This window comes from Rutidosis leptorrhynchoides, chromosome 2 (assembly GCF_046630445.1).
Source record: "Rutidosis leptorrhynchoides isolate AG116_Rl617_1_P2 chromosome 2, CSIRO_AGI_Rlap_v1, whole genome shotgun sequence".
NCBI classification, from domain to species: Eukaryota; Viridiplantae; Streptophyta; class Magnoliopsida; order Asterales; family Asteraceae; genus Rutidosis; species Rutidosis leptorrhynchoides.
Window position 1 is genome coordinate 84,431,071 of NC_092334.1, and position 24,693 is coordinate 84,455,763.

A 24,693-nucleotide genomic window follows, 5' to 3' on the forward strand; every position below is an offset into this window, starting at 1 on the left:
AAACAAGACTACTAACTCAAGAATTACGAAACGAGACTTATATGTAACGATTATCGTTGTAACGATATTTTAATGTATATATCATATTAAGAGATATTCATACATTATAATATCATGATAATATAATAATTTAACATCTCATTTGATATAATAAACATTGGGTTAACAACATTAATTGAGATCGTTAACTTAAAGGTTTCAAAACAACACTTACATGTAACGACTAACGAAGACTTAACGACTCCATTAGAATGTATATACATGTTGTGTTTTGATATGTATTCTTACACTTTTGAAAGACTTCAAGACATATATCAAAGTACTTCTACTTAACAAAAATGCTTACAATTACATCCTCGTTCAGTTTCATCAACAATTCTACTCGTATGCATCTGTATTCGTACTCGTACAATACACAGCTTTTAGATGTATGTACTATTAGTATATACACTCCAATGATCAGCTCTTAGCAGCCCATGTGAGTCACCTAACACATGTGGGAACCATCATTTGGCAACTAGCATGAAATATCTCATAAAATTACAAAAATATTAGTAATCATTCATGACTTATTTACATGAAAACAAAATTACATATCCTTTATATCTAATCCATATACCAACGACCAAAAATACCTACAAACACTTTCATTCTTCAATTTTCTTCATCTAATTAATCTCTCTTAAGTTCCATCTTCAAGTTCTAAGTGTTCTTCATAAATTCCATAAGTATAGTTTCATAAAAATCAAGAATACTACCAAGTTTGCAAGTCTACTTCCAAGCTTTCTAATCCATTCCAAGTAATCATCTAAGATCAAGGAACCTTTGTTATTTATAGTAGATTATCTTTCTAATTCAAGGTAATATTCATATTCAAATTTTGATTCAATTTCTACAACTATAACAATCTTATTTCGAGTGAAAATCTTACTTGAACTGTTTTCGTGTCATGATTCTGCTTCAAGAACTTTCAAGCCATCCAATGATCCTTTGAAGCTAGATCCATTTTTCTCATTTCCAGTAGTTTTATCCAGAAAACTTGAGGTAGTAATGATGTTCATAACATCATTCGATTCATACATATAAAGCTATCTTATTCGAAGGTTTAAACTTGTAATCACTAGAACATAGTTTAGTTAATTCTAAACTTGTTCGCAAACAAAAGTTATTCCTTCTAACTTGACTTTTAAAATCAACTAAACACATGTTCTATATCTATATGATATGCTAACTTAATGATTTAAAACCTGGAAACACGATGAACACCATAAAATCGGATATACGCCGTCGTAGTGAAACCGGGGGCTGTTTTGGTTTGGATAATTAAAAACTATGATAAACTTTGATTTAAAAGTTGTTCTTCTGGGAAAATTATTTTTCATATAAACATGAAACTATATTCAAAAATCTTGGTTAAACTCAAAGTGAAAGTATGTTTTTCAAAATGGTCATCAAGATGTCGTTCTTTCGACAGAAATGACTACCTCTTTAGTAATTGACATGTAACTTAAATTTCTGACTATAAACCTATACTTTTTCTGTTTAGATTCTTAAATTATAGTTCAATATGAAATGATAGCAATTTGATTCACTCAAAACGGATTTAAAATGAAGAAGTTATGGGTAAAACAAGATTGGATATTTTTGATCTTTTTAGCTACGGGAAATGTTTAACAAATCTATACAAATTATATCCTCGCTAACTTATATTGTATTATACATGTATTCTAATATATTATGTAATCTTGGGATACCATAGACACGTATGCAAATGTTTTGACATATCATATCGACCCATGTATATATATTATTTGGAACAACCATAGACACTCTATATGCAGTAATGTTGGAGTTAGCTATACAGGGTTGAGGTTGATTCCAAAAATATATATACTTTGAGTTGTGATCTAGCCTGAGACGTGTATACACTGGGTCGTGGATTGATTCAAGATAATATATATCGATTTATTTCTGTACATCTAACTGTGGACAACTAGTTGTAGGTTACTAACGAGGACAACTGACTTAATACACTCAAATCTTTAAAACATAATAAAAATGGTTGTAATTATATTTTGATCATACTTTGATATATATGTACATATTTGTATAGGTTCGTGAATCGATCCGTGGCCAAGTCTTATTTCCGAGGAAGGAAATATCTGTGAAAGTGAGTTATAGTCCCACTTTTAAAATCTAATATTTTTGGGATGAGAATACATGCAGGTTTTATAAATGATTTACAAAATAGACACAAGTACGTGAAACTACATTCTATGGTTAAATTATCAAAATCGAATATGCCCCTTTTTATTAAGTCTGGTAATCTAAGAATTAGGGAATAGACACCCTAATTGACGCGAATCCTAAAGATAGATCTATTGGGCCTAAGAAACCCCATCCAAAGTACCGGATGCTTTAGTACTTCGAAATTTATATCATATCCGAAGGGTGTCCCGGAATGATGGGGATATTCTTATATATGCATCTTGTTAATGTCGGTTACCAGGTGTTCATCATATGAATGATTTTTATCTTTATGTATGGGATGTGTATTGAAATATGAAATCTTGTGGTCTATTGTTACGATTTGATATATATAGGTTAAACCTATAACTCACCAACATTTTTGTTGACGTTTAAAGCATGTTTATTCTCAGGTGAATACTAAGAGCTTCCGCTATTGCATACTAAAATAAGGACAAGATTTGGAGTCCATGTTTGTATGATATTGTGTAAAAACTGCATTCAAGAAATATATGTCGATGTAATATATTTCTATTGTAAATCATTATGTAATGGTCGTGTGTAAACAGTATATTTTAGATTATCATTATTTGATAATCTACGTAATGTTTTTAAAACCTTTATTGATAAAATAAAGGTTATGGTTGTTTTAAAAATGAATGCAGTCTTTGAAAAACGTCTCATATAGAGGTCAAAACCTCGCAACGAAATCAATTAATATGGAACGTTTATAATCAATATGAACGGGACATTTCACGGGTCATCCACATATTCCTTACACTCACTATCATGCCTCAAAGAACTATGTAGCGGGTTTTCACTATCTCCCCCACACTTAGGCCCTTCAAGATCCTCTAAATTGGAAATCACCTCATAATCAACTCGAGAATTCACCTTTTCATTCTTATTCACTTTGATCTTGTGACCTCCAAACCGCTCAACGAGTTTTTCTACGGTTTTTCCCATTACTTTGACTACTTTTTCATCGGATTCTTCAGACTTTTCAAGTGTATCAACAGACACCTTCCCAACACAATTCTCCATTTTGTTATCACTAGATACCTGCTCATTTAATTTTCTCATTGATACCTGCTCATTTAATTTTCGTCATCGGGGTTACCCAATGTTCATCTTCTTCACATTTAGAAACTTTTTCATCCACCCCAACAAAGGTGGATACTTCCATCACGGTTTCTTTAATCGGTAATGAACAAGTGGTGCTAATAGACGAACTCAACTTGGTTTCAAGAACTTGACTCAGATTTTTCAATTCTCGCTCAAGATTTTGTATCGACTCTTGTTGACTCATCAAAATTTCTGCATTATTTCTTATTTGAGATTCCATGAATTCACTTGTCATACCCTCTTTACTAGATTTCCTTACCTCCTCTTTCTCTTTCACATTCGGTGCATACTTTTGAACCTGATCATGGTTAGTATCCAACAAAAAACAATCCTGGACATCCGGTGTATGTAATGAATTAAAAATGTTAATCCGTGATCTCTTATTACCAAAAGAAATGTCCATAACCCCAGTTCTACAATTGATAAGAGCATCAATTGTGGCCAAAAATGGACGACCAAGAATGATCGTCGGTTGGGTCTCCCTAAAAGTGGTCTCTGTGTCCATAACTATAAAATCTATCGGGCAATAAAAGTCTTTCACTTTCACAATCACATTTTCTAATATACCCCGTGGAGTTCTCATTGACCGATCCGCAAGTTGGACAAGAATATCTGTATGTTTTAAAGTTCCCAACTCGTATTGGTCAACAAGGCTCAATGGAAGTATGTTAATACTAGCCCCTAAGTCCAACAAAGCCTTTTTGACATTAACATTACCCACCGTAACCGAAATTAATGGTGTCCCCGGGTCCTTAAACTTAGGTGGAAGTGAACCTGAAATTACAGCACTCACTTTTTCAGTTAATTTTACCTTTTTGGGCAATGATACGTTGAGTTTACGCTTTTGAACACACAAATCTTTTAAAAACTTAGCATATGCTAGAATTTGTTTGATTGCATCAATAAGTGGAATATTGATTTTTACTTGTTTAAATGTTTCCCACATATCATCTGTTTTCGGTCCCTTTTTCCCATAAGGAAATTGGTTTGGGGACTCCAAAGCCTCGGAGAATGGAATGGTATTAGTTTCCATGTCTGATTTCCCAATTTCTTTAAAGATGGGTTCTTTATTTTCCACCCCCTTCCCATGGTCAATATTTTCACTTACCTCATCCTCCTCATCAAGAACGATAGGAGACTTACTTGCATCGCGTTGAGCTACCTCTTTCTCACCAACCTTATTGTCATACTTCTTTCCACTACGCAAGGTGCCTACCATGTTTACACTATGTCCTTTTCCCGAGTCCTTATGATTTAGATTTAACACCGTATAACTCAGTATGGTACCCGGCTCCCGATTTCCCTTACTCTCCGCTACATTACCAATCTCCTTAGCCAATGCACCAATAGACTTGTTTTGCACCTCCACTATTTTTCGCATTTCGGAAATAAACACGTCCATCTTGGCATCCGAGCTCGATGGTTGATTGGGTGGAGCATTGTTTTGATTTTGGTTTTGGTTTTGATAATTGTTTTGATTTTGGTAATTGTTTTGGTTTTGGTTTTGGTTTCGGTTTCGGTTATTGGGATAAGGGTTTTGGTAGTTTCCTTGGTTTTGAAAGTTGTTTTGGTTTTGGAAGTTATTTTGAGGTCTTGGTTGGGTTCCTTGATTGTTAGCATTTAGAGAGTTGTTGTTGCTCCAACTAAAGTTTGGATGATTTCTCCATCCCGGATTATATGTGTTAGAGTATGGATCAAACCTCCTTCCCTGAACCTCATGAACCTGTTCTTCCATTATTTGTTAATTCACAGGTGGGATCCCATTCCTACACCCGTGTGCAAAATGAGAAGGATCTCCACAAATCTCACAAACCTCCTGAACCTGCGAAACATTACAAGCAAGACCCTGGTTTGGGTTGTTAAATATAAGCATTTTCAAATCATCTAATTCTTGTTCTAAGTTCCTAGATGAACCACCCAAGTCGAAAACATGATTCACTCGGGAAGTACTAGGTTGTTTCCGATTAACCGAAGCTTGGGTTTTTGAACCCTTGCTTAATTGCTCAAAGAAAGTCCACTCATCATCACTAGATCGAGTTAAAAATGCCCCACCACTAGCCGCTAAAAGGAATTGCCTATTTTGGGAATCCAAACTATCATAGAAAATTTTAACCAATTCCCACTTTGGTATCTCATGGTGTGGGCATGCTCTAAGTAACTCCTTCAAACGCTCGTACGCTTCATGAAATAATTCACCCGGTAATTATTTAAAATATTTTATTTGCGTACGCATGTCTGAAGTTTTACTTATGGGATAAAACTCCTCTAAAAACCGTTTTTTCATCACCGCCCAAGTATTAATACTCCGGGCGGGTAAAGAGAGAAACCATCGTTTTGCCTTTTCTTTAAGTGAATAAGGAAATAATCGAAGACGTACCTCATCATCAGTGAAACCATTTACCTGATTAGTAGCACATATCTCATTAAATTCAGTGATGTGTTCATATAGTTCCTCGTTAGCCATACCTCGGTAGGTTGACAAGATCGAAATGAGTTGAGGTCGGACCTCAAATTGTCGATTGTTTCCTCCTGCCGGTGCAGGATAAACAATGGGTGAGTGATCCTTAAAATCACCCGGTTGGTAGTAAGTATCTACTCCTCTCTGTCGTTCGTCCATCTCGTCTCGTTGATCAAAAACTTCCTCTTCAGTATCAGAATCTGATTTAGGAGAGTTTGGTGGAACAATTGGATGTGACTCTAACTGTGGTTAAGTGGATTCTGAAGCCACTGTCGAGCCCTTTAAAATTCTTGTAGCTTTTCGATTAGCTTTTGCGGATTTCTCGATTTCCGGGTCTAAAGGCTTAAGATTTTGATCTCCCAAACTCCGAGTTTGCATACACTAACCTGCACTTCAACAAAAACAAGAACACCGAGCGTAAAACTGGCAAAAATAAAATAAACAAAACGCTATTTTTGGATTTTTATTGGTTTTATAATTTTTATGGTTTTTCTAATTTAACACGAAAGCAATAAAATAAGAGCTTGCAATCAAGCGCACACTTCCCCGGCAGCGCCGTCAAAATTTGATCGGTGTCGAAGGGCCGGTCAAAAATAGCCTAATTACTCTACTTTAGATAGGGTAAGCATGATTCGTTCCACGGGAAGCTATGGTTAACTAGCAAGTAATTTCAGGATTTGTTTGTTTGTGATTAACTAAAATTAATTAAAGTAAAGACTAGATTAACAATTACTAAGCAAGTGTAAACTTTGAGTATTTAAGAGCATAAACAATGAGCTAATTAAAAAGGTTGTAATCAATTGGATGGAAGGCTTTATTCCTTAACAATCCTAATTATGCATGCATTAGTTCAACAAGTCCTTATGCTATCAAATTATCAACTAAATCTCATAGACAAGACTTCTTTAGTTTTCCAATTTATGATTATCTTGGGCACAAGCAATACTACTTACACATGTTGTCTTTATCCCTATACTAAATTGTAACTAGGTTGAATTAAGCACAAGATGTTAAATATCAATCACTTGTCTTACAACAATCAATAACTTTCAAACTTGCATTAAATGATAATTCAAAAGATTCAATGAAATTATAAACCAAAAGACATAAGGATTACAAATTCAAGAATCACATAAGTAAATGAAGAACTAAACATAACATAATTGTTCATGCAAGGAATAAAGTGAAAGAAACTAGCCCAGCATGTTGGTGATGATGATCATGGTTGCTTCTTGAAGTTGCATGATGAACACTCCTTGAAACCTAGCTTGAATCTTGATTTGATGATGATTGATGAAGTGTTTTTATGTGTTTGATGCTCTAAAAACTGATGGAAAAAGTTATCAATTCGTACCCTAGGGTTTTCATTATATAGGGGTGAAGTAGGGTAACTCCCAAGCATTAAATTCCTCAAATTCGGCCTCAAATTTTATCCAAAAATAGCTCCAGCCGCAAATTATGCTCACCGGGCGCAAATTACGCCCGGGCGCCAAATCCAGGCGCCTCCTTATGCCCGAATTCCACCTGAAAAGATTTGTGACACCCTGCCAGGCGCCTACATGCGCCCACCAGCCTCCTCCTTGCGGCTGGGTTCCAGTTTTCGCATTTTTTTCTTGTTTTAACCCCCGTTTTCGCGTTTTCGTCCCAAATCGTTACTCGTTATAAAAACCACATGAAATAGCTTTTTAAGCCTCAAATGTACACATAAAATTCACCTCTTAACATCAATCATGATCGGCGTTTAAGACCCGATCATATATATATATATATATATATATATATATATATATATATATATATATATATATATATATATATATATATATATATATATATATATATATATATATATATATATATATATATATATATATAGGGATTTAGTCTGCAACAACTTCAGGGGTATAACATGTAAAATTATAATTTTATTAAAAAACTTTAAACAAATTCCACTCAAATTTTTAACGGGCCGTATCTTCCCACTCGCCGTGAGTTAAATAATTTTAACTCGAAATAATTTTACGAACACAATGCAAATAACTATACACGAAACGGACTTTTTAAAAAAAACGTAGCGTATCAGTGTATCTTTCATACATATATATACACATATAATAAACAACCCAAACTAACTATATCATATCGATGGTTTCGTCCTCCTTTTTTACTCGATTTTCTTGGCATTAAAAATGTGTTGGTCATTAGGTACATTAGGTACTAATCACGTGCATCCAAATACACTCGCATCAACACGTTTTTAATTCTATAAATACATAACGCTGCGTTAAATATAAATATGCAATCTAAAAGACCCCACCGCATCGCGCGGGTCTCTCTTACTAGTTATACGTGAAAATAGTTAAGTTATAGCTATTTGGGCTTCTATAACCAAAACAAAATATTCACGTGCGTTTAGGTCTTACAATAATCGGGCCTAAGAGACGGGCTTTGAGATAATTGTAGTTGCAAGTCAGCCGAAGTTGGCATTTCAGGCTCAAACGGGCCCATGCTAGTTTCTAGACTCATTGTAGCCATAGTAGTTTTCGGGCTCCAATGAGCCCATATCTACGTCAATTTCTTGAAGTTCAAAATTGAATCTGAGCCAAGGTCCCCCCTATACGCAGCTGGCACTAAATACGTAGAGTATATCGATTTTGTTCAAAGCAAAGGGTCCCCAATATTATTATTGACATATGCTATTATTATTCTTTTCGCTCCAAAAATAAATAAATAAATAAATATTAAAATATTCAAGCTTAGTCTCATTTCATTCAATATTTACGTACTTTTCAGTTATTTGGAACTAAAAGCAGCAACAAGAATAACAAAAAAAATCAATCCACGAATGTGAGGGCTTTTATGAGAATAATATTAAATATTAATTATTCTTGGATTAAAATGCGTAGCGTCTAAACATAACGAACACTGGTGAAGGTTAGTTTAACCACCACCCTCTTATTTTGGAAAATTCAAATCCCTTCCTTTTTGGAAGAAATCGTTTTGATATATTCTCCAAAACAATTCCACCAGATCACAACTTTTACACACAACACATTCACAACTTCTAAACCTAAACAAATCGTCTCCGCTTTGCTCCTTATTGCCGCCGTACACCGCTACCAAGAACCACCACCTTCAACCCTAACTTATAATTGTTTATTAGTGTAGAACAGTTCAAGAGTGTGGTGTTATCGATAAGCTAATATTGCAAGTATTTGTGTAACGAATTCATACGGTATTGATTTTGATTTGAATATTTATCCCCTGCTCTAGTATCTTATCCTGATAAGTTTCATTGGATGTAGCTCGTATTATTATTTAGATCACACACCCTACAAACATATGATAATGATTTGAAGGAAAAAAAAAAGGAAAAAAAAAAAAAAACGGGTTCTTAAACCGAAATATGACCCACATACGATCCGTGGGCCTACCCGATTCCTCGGCCGGTCAAGGCGGGAATACATTACATTTCACACGCGCTTGAGTAATTCAATGCTCACACTCTAGCTATACGAAATACTCCGTAATACTACGTAGTTAAAGTTTGGGCGCGTTCCAAAGATACGCGTGTGGGTGAGGGAATATGTTTACCCGCAACTCGTGCGCAGAACTCTTTTTTACTCCGTGTGGAAAACGGTGCACCGACTCACTGGACAAGGCACGTGACCTCGTGACATACTCCGTATTAATCTTGGTTTAATATTTTTTAATCAATACTAAATCATTTTATTTATTTTAAAAATATTAAATCTAAATCTAATCCTCGAAAGTCCCCTCCTTCTTTTGACCGGTAAAGATTCCCTTATCGTCATTTTAACAAATATTTGTTACTCTTTATTTTATTCTTTTGAAGAACAATTAGCATTTTTCTAAATATTTTATGTGAAGTCATTGTAACCTCAATCATTAAGATATAGCACTTGACCAAGCTGACCAAATCGTTAAGTTTAAATTTGGTTGATCACTTCCATATCTAAATTTTTGATAAATTCACCATAATACAATCTTTAAAAAGTATCTTTAAATAAATTCTAACATTAAAATTGTGTAAAACATCAACTAAGAGTATATTAGGCAATGTATGTGAATCTTGTAATACTAAGGGCATGTTTACTTATCTATTAGCTGGTTTATTTATGCACGGATCTTAATTTAATAAGTAAAATTATTGTTTCTTTATCACTTAAACTGACATTTAATTTGAAAATATGTTTATTTTCAGAAGACATGAAATCAAACACCCCTCCAGAATAAGGAGTAAATGAAAACAAAGACAAATTCAAAGAAAAATAAACATCCCCTAAACTAAAAACCAAATACAAAGCAGAGTTTTTAAATTAAAAACTATGAACAGGCATCCTTTTACCTCATTTTTATGTATTTTCTTTTGTCAATAATAATTGTCATTTAAGAGAGAAAACAACAATATCAATAAAAATAACAACTACAACCAGTACAAATATACTCATAGAGGTAGCTACAGAAATCAGAGCCATTTAGTAACTGGTTACACACAAGTGAACAACAAGACTAGTTCTCACTCCAAAGTTGTTTTTACAAGTATTTTTCAAGAACAATCTAATTAGTGGAGTGTACAAATCTAAAAAAAATGGCAGCTTCAGGGGCAACAGACAGAGGCAAAGAAGCAATAGGAATGATGGCACTTCATGAAACTCTCAGAAACTTATGCATCACATCTGATTGGACTTATTCTGTTTTCTGGACCATTCGTCCTCGCCCGTACGTACACTTTTCTTTATCCAATTCAGTGGCAGTTTGTTTAGGTTTTCAATTTGGTTATATGTTTGTTTTCAGTCGACTTCGAGGTGGTAACGGGTGTAAAGTTGGAGACGACAATGGTAGCTTGTAAGTTCTTCTTCTATATAGTTTTTTTTATATATAAGTTTGAGTGTATATATGTTGCAGTTTACTCATTGTACTCGCATGCGGCGTACTTTTAACTATTTTACTAGTTAATGTAACCATGTTAGAAAAAGTTGCATGAATATGTAAGCATGTTTCAAATAATTAATGGTAAAAAAGTTGAAATATGTTGTGTTTTAGTGCAAATGAGGCCTGAAATGAAACAATGGATTAGTGTTATGATTATGGTGATCTGATTAACCATCCAAGATAGCCTAGTGGCTGGGGTTTCTGGTTCAAACCTCACAAACAACGTAATTTGGGATAACCAGAGAAAATGGTCGTAAACTGTCATGGATAACCGGTTAAACTGCGTACATGTTAGTAAACATACTTACCTTCCCTGGTAGCCTGAACAAAACAACCTTAAATGTTTACCCATTTATTATAATGATTAATTGATGATTGATTAATTTGCAGGATGTTAATGTGGGAAGATGGATTTTGTAGAGGAAGAGTTGAAGAAATGGATGGAAGTGAAGATCAAGTTAAGAAATCATTCAGCAAAATGTCAATTCAGCTCTATAATTATGGAGAAGGGTGGGTACTTGGTAGGTGTATCATAAATTTAATTTAATGACATTAATCTCTAAATTAAGTTGTGTTCTTATAATGTTTGATTTTCTTGAAATGCAGATTAATGGGAAAAGTTGCTTCTGATAAATGTCATAAATGGGTGTTCAAAGAGCCTACAGAATCTGAACAGAATGTATCTAATTACTGGCAGAGTTCTTTTGATGCTGTAAGCTTCTTAAGAACACACACTTATATTCATAAGCCTATCATACTCATGATAAAATCATTTTTTATTTAAATGTTTCATCTTAGTTTTGTAGTATTACATATTACATATTACATATTACATATTACATATTACATATGATGTATGATCCAGCTTTCAAAACTGATTCTATTGAGGTTGATTAACAAGGTTTTTGTTTCTGTTTATAAAGATTCCTACTGAATGGACTGAACAATTTGATGCTGGGATTCAGGTAATCATCCATGAATTTTTTTTTAAAGTTATGGCATATGCATGATTCAATCAATCTAAGAATACATTATCACAATTTAATATAGTTTTTTGATGATTTTAAAATAGTAATTATTTTTTTTTTTTTTTTTTTTTTGAAAAGCAAAAAGATATTATAACCAGGAAAGAAAAGAGTACAAAGGGATACAAACTGCCACGAATTATGGCTATATACAAAATTACATTTTGAAATCAGAAAAGCAAAAGAAATTAGAAATTAGAAAATGTAACAAGGAAGATTAGCCGACTCCCGATCTATTGTGGTTGGAGGAGATGAAGGAGCTCGGGTTAATTAGCCATTGTGACCAATCCAAGTTGGATTTCTTTAAGCGTTTCGAGATCCAAGCGAAGCTGGCCGTTTGAATATTGGTTAGAATCGAATCCCCGTTCCACACTTTGTTCTTGAAAACCACCTCGTTTCGGGCCCTCCATATGAAATAGCTACAAGCCCATTTAGCACTCTGCCATATTTGTTTGCCAACTTTTGTGATCCCAGGATGGGCAGAAGTGTAATCGAAAATCTGCTCAAGAGAAGACAAATTTGCATTTGAAGAGTTCCACCATTTGAAAAATAGCAACCATAACTCTTTAACCTTGGTACACTCCAATAAAGTATGATCCACTGTTTCTGTATTGTTGGAGCATAACGGACATAAAATAGAGTCTAAATCTATCCCTCGTTTGTCGAGTTCGACTCTGACCGGGATCCTTTTTTGTTTTGCTCTCCAAACGAAAATACCGATTTTTTGTGGTACTGCTTTATTTAATAGTGTTTCGGATGAAGAATGTGTGCCCAGCCTTTTATCATCGATTAATAGAGCCATTGTTTTCGATTTGTAGACTCCATCTTGATCTAAACGCCATTTCCACTTATCAACTTCCCCATAGACAAAAGTTATACTTTCGATTAAACCCACGAGCAGATCTAAATCATTATGGGCTCGACCTCTGATCGGCCTGGCCCATTTCCAATTGAAGACATTTGACCCCGATGACCCGTTAATTCTATCTTGGACGGTAGCCTGCTTGTCTGTTTCGAGAGCATATAGCCTGCCAAATGAGTCTTTTAGCTTGCTGTTGCCTACCCACATTTCTTCCCAAAACAAGGTGTCGTTTCCACTTCCAATGCTTTTGAAGAAGGATGATGAGAATTCAATTCCTTGAGCATCTATAGCAGCACCAACTTTAATAATGTTTCTCCAAGTTGTTGCTCCCGAATAAGTCCTGTCATGGTTAGCACAATCTAAACCGCCCCCCGACCCGTAAATACTAGTAATGACTTTCGCCCATAAACTATTTTGGTCGGTTTTGAAACGCCACCACCATTTGGATAAAAGTGCAAGGTTTTTTGCATAAAGGGACCCAATGTTTAACCCGCCCATTTTGTAAGGAAGTAGCACTTTTTCCCATTTGACCCAAGAAAGTTTTTTAGATTCACCCGTCCCGCCCCAAAAGAAATTGTACCTCAAGGATTCTAGAAGCTTGACAACACTTGCTGGAGCTCTAAATAAGGAGAAATAATATAAGGGTAAACTGCTAAGCACCGATTTCACGAGTGTTAATCTACCACCAAACGAAATAGTTTTAGCTTTCCAATCGGCTAAACGTTTTTTGAATTTCGAAATGACCGAATCCCACGCATTCAACTTGTTCATTTTCATTCCCAATGGAAGACCAAGATATTTTAATGGAAGTTTTCCTGCCAAACAATTCATCTTACCCGACATTCTTAAGACTTCACTTTCACTTACTCCTATACCGAAAAGACTGCTTTTCTGGATATTGATTTTTAAACCTGAAAGTTTTTCGAAGCATAGGAGAAGTTTCATCAGGTTTGTGGTATTTATGTCACTCCATTCCCCGAAGAAGATCATATCATCGGCATACTGTAAATGCGATACGACAATTTTGTCACGACCTACCGAAACGCCTTTGTAAGATCCTGTCTCAACAGCTTTTTTAACAAGTAGGTTTAGGCCCTCGGCTGCAATAATGAAAAGGAACGGAGATAACGGGTCTCCTTGTCTCACCCCTTTTTCCGGTTTAAATTCGCTGGTTGGAGACCCGTTAACGAGAACGGAAATACTTGTCGAAGTGAGGCAGGCCTCTATCCACTTTAACCATTTGTTTCCAAACCCGAGACTCTTCATTGTGTCGAGAATAAATTGCCACTTGAGCCGATCAAAGGCCTTTTCGAAATCAACCTTGAAGATAAGTCCTTTCTTCTTATCCTTTTTCAGATTGTCAATCGTTTCGTTTGCAATAAGGACTCCATCTAAGATATACCGACCCTCGATAAAAGCACTTTGCTCGACGCCGATTACTTTATGGATGATACTTTTAAGTCGTCTCGCAAGCACTTTAGAGATTATCTTATACATACTTCCGATAAGGCTTATTGGACGGTAATCACGAAGGCATAAAGGGTTGTCGTTTTTTGGAATAAGAGTAATAAAGGATGCGTTACAACCCTTAGAGATTTCCATCCGGTTCCAAAACATATCGAAAACTTTGATGATGTCGTCTTTCATTAGCCACCAAAACTTTTTGTAAAATTTGAGATTAAATCCGTCGGGTCCCGGAGCTTTAGAGCTCCCACAACTTTGAATTGCTTGCCAAATTTCTTCTTCAGTGAATCTATCTTCAAGCAGGGAGTTGTCGTTGTCATTTATACATTGGCATTGGAATAAGAAGGAACCAGCATCCGAATCAGTATCTTTAAAAATAGTCGAAAAGTAATAGTAAACCTCCTCTTTTATTTTTTGTGGGTTGTCTGACCAAATGCCATCGATTTGAATACCACGAATTGAGTTCTTATTGGCCCTTCTCTTGACAAAATTATGAAAATATTTTGAGTTTTCATCCCCCTCGAGCGCCCATTTCACTCTAGATTTCTGCTTCAACATGTTTAATTGGACTTTTTCTTTAAGGAACCATTGTTTTCTTTCATTTAGCCAGGACGTTCTTTCATCATCATTTAATTGTCTCGATTCTGCAGTTCGTTCCCATAACTTGGCAGCGTTTGCGTGGCTTTGGATTTCAGTATCGAGGTTGTTGTAGACAGAACTAGCTTGTTTCAGTTCAAGTTTGACCATCTTTAATTTGTTTCTAACAATACAGTCTGCTCTTGAACCCGAGTAATGTTGGTTCCAAATATTTTCAATGATCTGATCGACACCCTCGATTTTTAACCATTCATTGAAGATTCTTATTGGTTTGGGACCAAAATCATAGAAACCGTTTTTTAGAATAATCGGGGCGTGATCCGATTGTTTTCTATCAAGAACGGTAGCATGAATTTCAGGCCAAATATCGTTAAATTCCTCGGAAATCAAGAATCTGTCAATTTTACTGAACTTAATTCCATTATCGCAAACCCGTGTGAATTTACTCCCACCAAGAGGAACATCAATTAAGCATGTGTTGTTGATAAATTCATTGAATTTAGCCGCCCAATTGGAATTGAAATCAGAATTTAATCTATCGAATTGGGATCTTACCTCATTGAAGTCACCACATAAAAGCCATGGAATGTTGTCGTGGTTAATTAAGGATTGTAAGCTGTTCCAGAATCTGACCTTTTTCGCGGTTGAGTGTGCCCGTATACATTTACAATGGCTACTTCTGAAGATATCCCTTGACAATGACCTTTCACAGCTATGAAAAACTAGATATTTAATTTTTTTATACTTTAAGAAGAATTAAATAACAAACAGTTGCATAATTTGTCTTCTACTCAGATTCATACCTACTTATGATAGATATTTGAATATGAGCGATAGACTTCTACAATATGGTCCAACTTTAACCAACTAGACTATCCCATTTTTTAGATTAAATGTCATCACTGTTGTTCTTTTTGACCACAACAATAAACTGAGAACTATCATAATCAGTTACTAATGTATTAAATGTTCAACCTTTCTTTCTTCCAATTTTTCCAAAAATTAGTATTTTTAGAAGTTAAGATTCACTAAGATAGTTATCGCCTACCGGGTGCTTTATTATGCAGACTATTGTCGTTTAAAAATGAATCACAAGTATCCATTTTGCATAAACCAGACCGTATTTGATTGAATTAATGAATTATATGGTGGTTAACAATCTTGTGACGGTTAAAATTGTGAGTTTCTGTCTTATGTTAACAGACTATAGCTGTGATTCAAGCTGGTCATGGACTTTTGCAACTTGGTTCTTGCAAGATTGTAAGTGTAATCTATTCTGTTTTATGTATATCATATGTTATATATTGGGGCGCAATCCATGGAGATGTTTTATATATATCATATGTTATATATTGGGGCGCGATCATGGAGAAATAAAAAAAAAAGGAGGAAGGGGAAATAATGTGACGAATGATACGGAGTACATAAGATGTGTGATGCATGATATTTCACTGTATTACACTGTTTCCCCCTCTTCCCCTTTTCTTTTACTTTTGGTCTTATGACCAAAAATGTTACAGTTTTTGAATATATACACAACAACAACAACAAAATTCAATACCACATGAGTGGTGTATGGGGAGGTGAGATGTAGACAATCCTTCCCCTATCCGAGAATAAAGACAAGTCATTTCTCCACCCAGAGTGAAACACTCTCAAAAGTAGAGAAAGTCATCTCTCTCTCTATTCGACGGATAAAGAGATTGCTTCCGAGAGGACCTCCGGCCTTTAAGTAGGAAAAAGTTTTTTTTTTAAAATAAAAAATAATAAAATAAAAATAAGTAGACGCCATGAAAATGGTAGAATCAAGTTTCCAGGGGTTTTAAATCATGCCTGGAATTTAATTTAGGCTCTAAGAGTCAGTCAAATCGCCAATAAATCGACGATTGCTGTCGACTCAATAGAGCCTACAGTTTTTGAATATATATCAAGGCAAAAGTAACATCATTTGTTGATTATACCTTTTGGGTTGGATTTAAGTTACTAATTACGTCGTCTATTATGTGTATAGATTCCCGAAGACCTTCATTTTGTGCTTAGAATGAGGCACACATTCGAATCACTTGGCTATCAATCTGGTTTCTATCTTTCCCAACTATTTGCATCGACTAGAGGCAACATTTCATCGCCTTCTTCCACGGCAATGGCGCTAAAACAACCACCAATTCCAACCCGTCCACCACCTCTCTTCAACTGGGCTCCACCTAGAACAATGCCATCACCCAACTTTCACAACCCAGGACAACTTGGATACCCACCCGGGTCATCAAAAGACGAACCCCACATGTTCTTACACCCTCACTCATCCGAACCCCAGTTGGACAACATGATGGGCCCTGGCCCAGAGCATGTTCAAAATGACATCAAATGGCCCAACGGGCTGAGCTTCTTTAGCGCCCTCACAGGAAGAACTGATGAAGCCAAACTACTTTTCAATTCAGACGGGCTAGGAAACAAGCCCGAGGGTTGGCACCCTGACCAAATGAAGAACCCGAACGATTTCTTGAGCTTGGATAATAACACAAACTCGGATCATAACCTTGGAAAGGTAGATCATAATAAGTATAAAAGAAGCTTCACTTTGCCTGCAAGATTGACAACTTCTTCTTCATCATCTTCATCGCTCGATCACCATAATAAACACAACCCTAATGGAGAATACAGGAACCCTGAAGCCTCAATGTACTCTGATGTCATGGAAACTTTCTTGGAGTAATATAATGATGAGATGAAGGGTATGTATCAGTTAAAGGATTTTAATTAGTTGTATTATTTGTTCTCATTTCATATCTTGTTGGTTCATAACACTTGTACTATTAGCATACAATATTTCTTTGATCTAGTTGGTGTGGTTGATTTATATAACTGTCTTTTGGTTTGCATTATTTTCTTGATGGTGGTTCTTGACAGTTGTACATTATAACTTACGAATGCATACATATCAGGGCAGGTTTATGCAACTCTGTTATAAATGGATGTCCTAGTGTTGAAGTTGCTACCTAATTTAGACGCAAAAACAGTACCAATCGTAAACATCTATATTCGTAATTTCGTACCAGATTCAATCAAAACACAATAAAATGAATTATAATAGTTAGAACAATAAACCGAAAAATATAAATCTATAGATAATACCGTACATGGCAATCTTTAACAGATGATAACTAATAAACAAAAACGTAAACAAGGATTCAGATTTGGTGTTCTTGTTGATTTTGGTTTTTTTGATGAATTAGGGAGAGAGTTAGTTTGTGTTTTTAGGAAATGGTAAAATGATAATGTGTGTTTAGAAAAAAGGCTGGTGTGTTAGGGTTGGGCAAAAACGTTTTTGCATATATGGAAGCAATTGAAAGGCTTTCAAAGTGTTGATTTGTTTTCACAATATGAGGAGAGGTGGTTATGGACTTATGGTTAACATTCGTTAGTCAAGGTTAAGTTTAGGACTAAAGGTGTAAATAAAACTAACCTAAACCTAACTATTAGTCGTACAAAGATTACAGCACACGTCGTTTTATATATTTAACACCAATGCCGCAGTAATTAAATTATTTGGCAGATACATAATGAAATATAAGTTATACGAGAAAATTAAGAAAGAAAATTGAGAAATGCAATGCTACTGATTTCCAAGTTATATCAATGACGACCCAATTCAAGTAGATCTTAGTAAACTACCTATAAACTACTACTGTATATGCTACAAGCAGAGGCGAAACTAGGATTTTTTTTACCGGGGGAAAAAAAAAAAAATTAAACCGTAGCAATTTTTTTTTGACAAAATTTGAAGAATTTGGGGCAAAAGTTGGAGATTTTGGGGCAAAATTTGAAGATTTTGAGACAAAATTTGGAGAATTTGGGGCAAAATTTGAAGGTTTTGGGGCAAAATTTGTAGGTTTGGAGGCAAAAAAAAAAAAAACTACCGGGAGCAAAGTCGAAAAATCCAAAATTTTTACTCTGAAAAAAAAATCCACTGGGGGCGGCCGCCCCCCTCTGCCCCTACACACTTTCGCCCCTGGCTACAAGTGTGTTCATTAGAAAGTTAATCACTTTGAAGAGAATCAATGAGAGAGTCTTCACATAGATCCTCATATGTTGAATATTAGCTAATGATGCGCATACTCGCATACTTCATATACACGCATCACGCGTGACCAGTACGTAACTAACATTGCACAATCAACATATTACTAAGTAAAAACGTGAGTGCGCTATCCATGATAATACCATTGTGGCGCACTACAAGCAAACACACTTACAAAGCTCATGCTACAAGCAGGCACGCTTATAAAACTGGCGCTGACAGAAAGCTGGACCAAGGACTTTAAAAGTACAGATAATAACAGTAGTACACGAATTGACAAAAAGGACACCATAAGTGGTCGGCACAATCCCAACACTGTACAACTGCCAGATGATGCTGCAGGTTGCACGACGGATGTGGCAGACAACTGGCAGATTGTCTATGCTTGATCAGGAACCACTTGCACTTTTTCAACTTTAGAGACAAAATAGTACGACTTGACAATGATTTGTTCCATTTGTCCTATTACGTGTCACTAAGTAACTAAAACGTTCAACCATAAGCAGGGCATCAAACTTTCACACATTTACACATTAACACATCACCAAATACTCTAAACACATTTACACATTAACACATCACCAAATACTCTAAACACTCTCTAATATCATTTCATCATCGTTAGGCGAATAACCCGTTTAACTGGAATCATAACAGCTCCAGAGCTTTCATTAACAGATACAAGTAACGTTCTATGAACATAAACCCTCACAACCCCTCCTTGAGCCATCAATGTCTGCTAGTCCGATGATGGTGGGTTAATATTTGAACACCCTAGATCATCTCTCACATCAGGGTTATTAACGGTGCACTGAATCGCGGTGTTAAAATTGAAAGACCCTTATATCCCCCTCTTTTGTTGGCAAGTATAGACCGAAACATAAAGGATCATTTATGTGCTTGATTATTAGCATACTTAGAGGTAGTAATATGAAACTTAACTGATTGTACTGGTTAGAAATTTAGGACTAGGTTAGCTTAGTGGTAAAGTTGACTTAGGATTCAAGTTAGGGGGTGTTTGTTTTTGCGTTTGGAAGGTGGTTATTTGATCATCACGTTTTCAAAACGTAAATAATTAAAAAATAGTGTTTGGCAAACTAAATATTAGAATCAATTAATTGCGATTTGAAGACCTCAAAACGTGAAAATGAAAAAACAGGTCACCCTTTACTGCAGCAAAACGTGATTATTTGATTATCTAATTATTTCCTTTTCTGCTTATCTTTTCCCACAACTACTCGTTAATTTATCAAATAATTTGATTTGACATACACCTAAAAGGCTAATTAATCGATTATTGCGTTATGAAACAGTATAATCAAATCTAAACACCATTAATATTTAACACATTTTGCTACAGTTAATTATTTGATTTTAATTATCTAAATCGCATAATCAGTTTTGAAAACGCAAACCCAAACACCCCCTTACATGGAGTATTAAGTAATTTGGTTTAAGTTTTATAACACCTTATAATTGATGAATGATGGTAACCTGTAAAATCCATATGATACGTTCTAAGAATAGCATATATGAAAGATAAAGTTCAAAACGACTGAGTAGCCAAATGGCAAGAAGATGGCCTAACAAGACCATACTTATAAGTTTCAACCTTATTGTTTAGTTGTCTCATCCCACGTCGGCAATGTAGTTAAATATAATATAATGCTACTTATAATAGATTGGGTTCCTCAACCTCTTGAATTAACTTTTGGGGTTAGTTTTGGATCAAGTTTAATAATTTATATGGTATCAGAGCTAATGTTTGATGTTGGGACCGCGCCCGCAGTTATCTTCGCCTCGTGTGTAGGGGCGTGTTGAGTTATCTCATCCCACATCAACAATGTAGCTAAATATTTCATAGCTCGAGTTCCTCAATCTATCGAGTTAACTTTTGAAGTTAAATTGGAGTTAACTTTTGAAGTTAAATTGAGCTAGCCTATTATTTAATACTCATCTCCAAAACTAACAAAGTTACACGTCAAATGGCTAATCCAATCATCTAAAGTTACAAATTACTCTACCAGAGTTTAATTTGGGTTTTCACTTTAGATTCCCAAATTCCCAACTACTGCTTATAACTTAGGCTAATATGATGAGTTAATATAAATATATGGAATCACATTTATGCATACTACACCGGATATAACCCTTCAATAGTGAAGGACAAATAATTCCATTTTCCATTCAATAAACAAACCAATTGAAATTCTCAAACCTCAACAATAAAATGAATGAGGAAAAAAAAAAAAAGTGACAACAATTACATATTCAAATCCCGTGAAAAATAATAATAAAAAAGAAATATATAGAAACAAAAAAAAAAAAAAAAAAAAAAAAAAAAAGAACAATATGGTAATCATGTTCTCACTTTTGTTCTCTTTGAAGGTTCGATCGCATGACACTCTTGACATGTCGTCACAAGCCACCCAACAAGCCTCCGAAAAATCCCTTTTCTGACGCTACCATCTCGCTTCCCTTTACACCTCTTCCTTTTCTTCAAAGAATTTCGTCGGTTCAACAATGGAGTTGGTGCAATAAACTGCCACCTTTGTGAATGACTATATTCGTTACAATAAATTTGACGCTTACTTTCCTTATTTGGAAACCTTTTGTTTGTTTTGGTCGTTTTAGTTGCAACACATTTTGCTTGATTGATCGTTGTTAATTTGTTTTTATGTGACATTTCACTAGTGCTTGTTCTCGCACTAGTGCAACTGCTGTTACTAGTACTGTTACTGTTGCTGCTGGTACGACTGTTTGTGCTATTACTTCTAGAAGACAATAACGAGCTCTTGCTACTTATACTGCTTGTTCGGCTCATGATCATTGATCTTGGAATGTTGAAATTGGTAGGTTGCACGGGGAAATCATGAAGGAGGAATTTTCCATTGAAGAATAGTTGATCGGCTAACTCTGACTCGAACTTTATATCGGGTGACATGGCCGGAAAAGTGAAGATATCGCCGGTGGAATTAGCTTTTTTCCGGCGATGAGGCTCCATAATGTTGGTAGGAAATGGAAACTAGATGGCATTGCAATTGGATGTAAAGTTGGCATGAATTTATAATGCTCGGAAAAAAATATGAGAAAGTGAGAATAATGGGGATTGGGCCCCTTCTTGAATTGCCCCCTAAAGAGGAGGTCATATGGGTCCGGAGTCGTAAGTTTAACGTGGCCAACTCGTTTAGTTTTCTTATTAGGTAACGTTTTTATTTTCTCTATAAGAGAATTACAATTACAATTAAACAAATTAAAAATGTATCAAACTTTAAGGTGGTCATATTTATCATATTTATTTTAACACACACTTGGTATTTGAAGCTAAATTAATAAAGTTTTACAGTATAATTTAATGGATATACGCTGTATAAATAGAAAAGACTTGCTTGACCAATATCCAAACTTATTCAGTCATGCAGTTTTATACATAATCAATAAATGACACCGGCAAATTATAATGTGGAATTAAAATTTCATATGAGATTCATAAGTAATACTCCGTAATAAAAAAGAAAAATTTGTAACGATAACTTTAAAAGTTGTCATTAAAAAACTTAAACATTAATTTATGTTTATACATTTTAATAACTACTTACTCTTGAAAATAATTACCCTTAAATGTACTACTATTTAATGCACATAAATACTTTTAATTACAACTCTTAGGGTTGTAATTAGATGATTCCATAATAAAAAGTGAGCTATTTTTTTTTTCTTTAGAAACAAATGCTAATATTTTCTAGTGATTATGCCCAATTTGAAACTAATGTGATTTGTGTTCTAGAAGATGCTTTTGGTTAATTGCTTAGTTTGGGTACTGAATTCCCAAACGCTACGTTTGGGCCCTTATTTTAGGAGTATTAAACTAAATGGGTTGAAATAGCCACCTTAACTTCCAAAGGGTCATGTATTGCCCAAGGTCGTGATTGATATAATGATGGCATATTTTGAAGTGTTATTGGATATTAAAATAGGTGTTATTCGATATGTGCAGTTTGGCGTCGAAGGTGTACTTGGAAATGGGTCAAAAAGGGGTTTTTAAGGCGGAAACTGAAGTTTCAGCACATGGTGCTCCACACTTGAAAGGAATGCGCCGCACCATAATGTGAAATTTGCTACTGACTTTGAGGTGTCAAAGATCAGCTTTATGGTGCGCCGCAATTGGCACATGCGGCGCCGCAGGTGCGCCGCACCTGCTGCTGTGATTATAAATAAATTGTGTCGTTTTTAATAAACGGGTTTGAGACGTTTCACCCACCATCGTCGGGATTGCCGGTACTGATGGCTTGAGGGGGTGTCTTAAGGTTAGTGTTCGTAGAACGTTACCTGCATCCTTTTAAAGTAAGGCTTGAGTGTTGTGTGTCCGGTAGCGCGTGTAATGCACTATCTGCTAACGCAGGTTTGGGTATTAGAACAGGGTTGCTAATAATAGTATATGTGTGATGTGATGTTGTATCCTTTCCCTGTAATGGAGGTTTTAGTTCCTTATTTATAGCCTGATCCCGTTTGTCCAAAATGTTATGTAATAGGACAAAAAGAACATGCTTGATCATGATCGTACTACTCTCCCTGCAAGTTGACAAAAGCAAAATTAATCCCGTCGGGCCTATTTCTTGTCTGTCATAACTGCTTTGCAGGTTGTGGCGCCTTACAATGTGAGGATCATGCCACATTCATCCGTTGTTTGTTGTATTTTACCTGTGGGTGGCGGGTTGTAACCTTGTTTGTTGTGTTTTACATACATCAGCACTTGTCTGCTCGTGATGGCGTCGTTTGCCTCGTCTTTCGCGCATGCGCGCCATTTTGGATAGTGCCTATGTTAGTCTAAACACATGGTTAGCCTTTATTTAACACGTGATTAGCACATGTGATGCGCAATGCAAGAGGTTTGAGCATGCGTATCATTAATAGCAATACTAAACGTGGTCAAAAGCAGCATAGAAATAATCATATACATTACAAAGTTTATACTATCAGTTTTGAATAACATACTATTATTTTTCGTGTAGAAAAAATATTATATAGTACAACATTATAAAATATAAGAAGTGATGTGCGAATAAAAATGACAGTGATCTCCATTGTACAATATTTATATTTATGTAATCTTTCAACAATGTTAGATTATAATCATTTAACTAGCTTTAGCTGAAAAATAGAAGTCATATTGTTTCTAATTGGAACATATGACTTTAAAAGCTTTTGTAACCCCCTCTTTTAGCGTCTTGCTAGGGAGTTTTTGATTAATAAACTTTTGACCGTTCAAAAAAAAGTAAATGAAGTGAGCTACTAGCGAGCTACTTGAGTTCAACTCGTTAAAAACTCGATTCAAGCCGTGCTTAGACAACCTTGAACATATTTTGAAGGTTGTTTAGTAAACGAGTTGGAGCTCGAACTTATTATATCGAGCTCGGACTTATTATATTGAGCTCGAGCAAACTCGGGGTATAAATGAGCTTTTAATTTATACATTATTATTTACTTTTATGTTAATATATATATATATATATATATATATATATATATATATATATATATATATATATATATATATATATATATATATATATATATATTAAAAGTATAAAATTATATAATAATAGAGATTATATATAAACTCGAGTCGAACTCAAGTGAAATTCGAGCTTGTATAATATCTGACGTGCCGATCTCGAGCTTTATATATTAGGCTCGAATCAAACCGAGCTCGAGCTCGAGTTTTATAAATTTTAAACACGCTGAGCTCGAGCCGAATCAAGCTCAAACTCGACTAGTTACACTCCTAAATGAACATATACAATATAATTTCAAAGGATTGTAGCTATGATCTTATGGAACATGTGGAATTCAACTTTAAGGCTACGGGTCCTTATAA

General features: G+C 35.0%; 2 protein-coding genes and 1 pseudogene across 2 annotated transcripts; 2 read left to right on the plus strand and 1 right to left on the minus strand.

Moving 5' to 3' along the window:
* The first annotated feature begins 5,501 nt into the window (after positions 1-5,501).
* Positions 5,502-5,615, plus strand: LOC139894797 (small nucleolar RNA R71; annotated as a pseudogene).
* A 4,827-nt stretch (positions 5,616-10,442) lies between these two features.
* LOC139891099 (protein RICE SALT SENSITIVE 3) lies at positions 10,443-17,450 on the plus strand. Its single transcript, XM_071874027.1, has 7 exons — positions 10,443-10,573; positions 10,649-10,699; positions 11,177-11,296; positions 11,393-11,498; positions 11,710-11,751; positions 15,938-15,994; positions 16,746-17,450. The coding sequence occupies exons 1-7, from the start codon at positions 10,443-10,445 to the stop codon at positions 17,448-17,450; spliced, it is 1,212 nt and encodes a 403-aa protein (XP_071730128.1).
* A 3,724-nt stretch (positions 17,451-21,174) lies between these two features.
* Positions 21,175-21,819, minus strand: LOC139888034 (uncharacterized). Its single transcript, XM_071871069.1, has one exon. It carries the CDS (start codon positions 21,817-21,819, stop codon positions 21,175-21,177), a length of 645 nt encoding a protein of 214 aa, XP_071727170.1.
* Between the last annotated feature and the right edge of the window lie 2,874 nt (positions 21,820-24,693).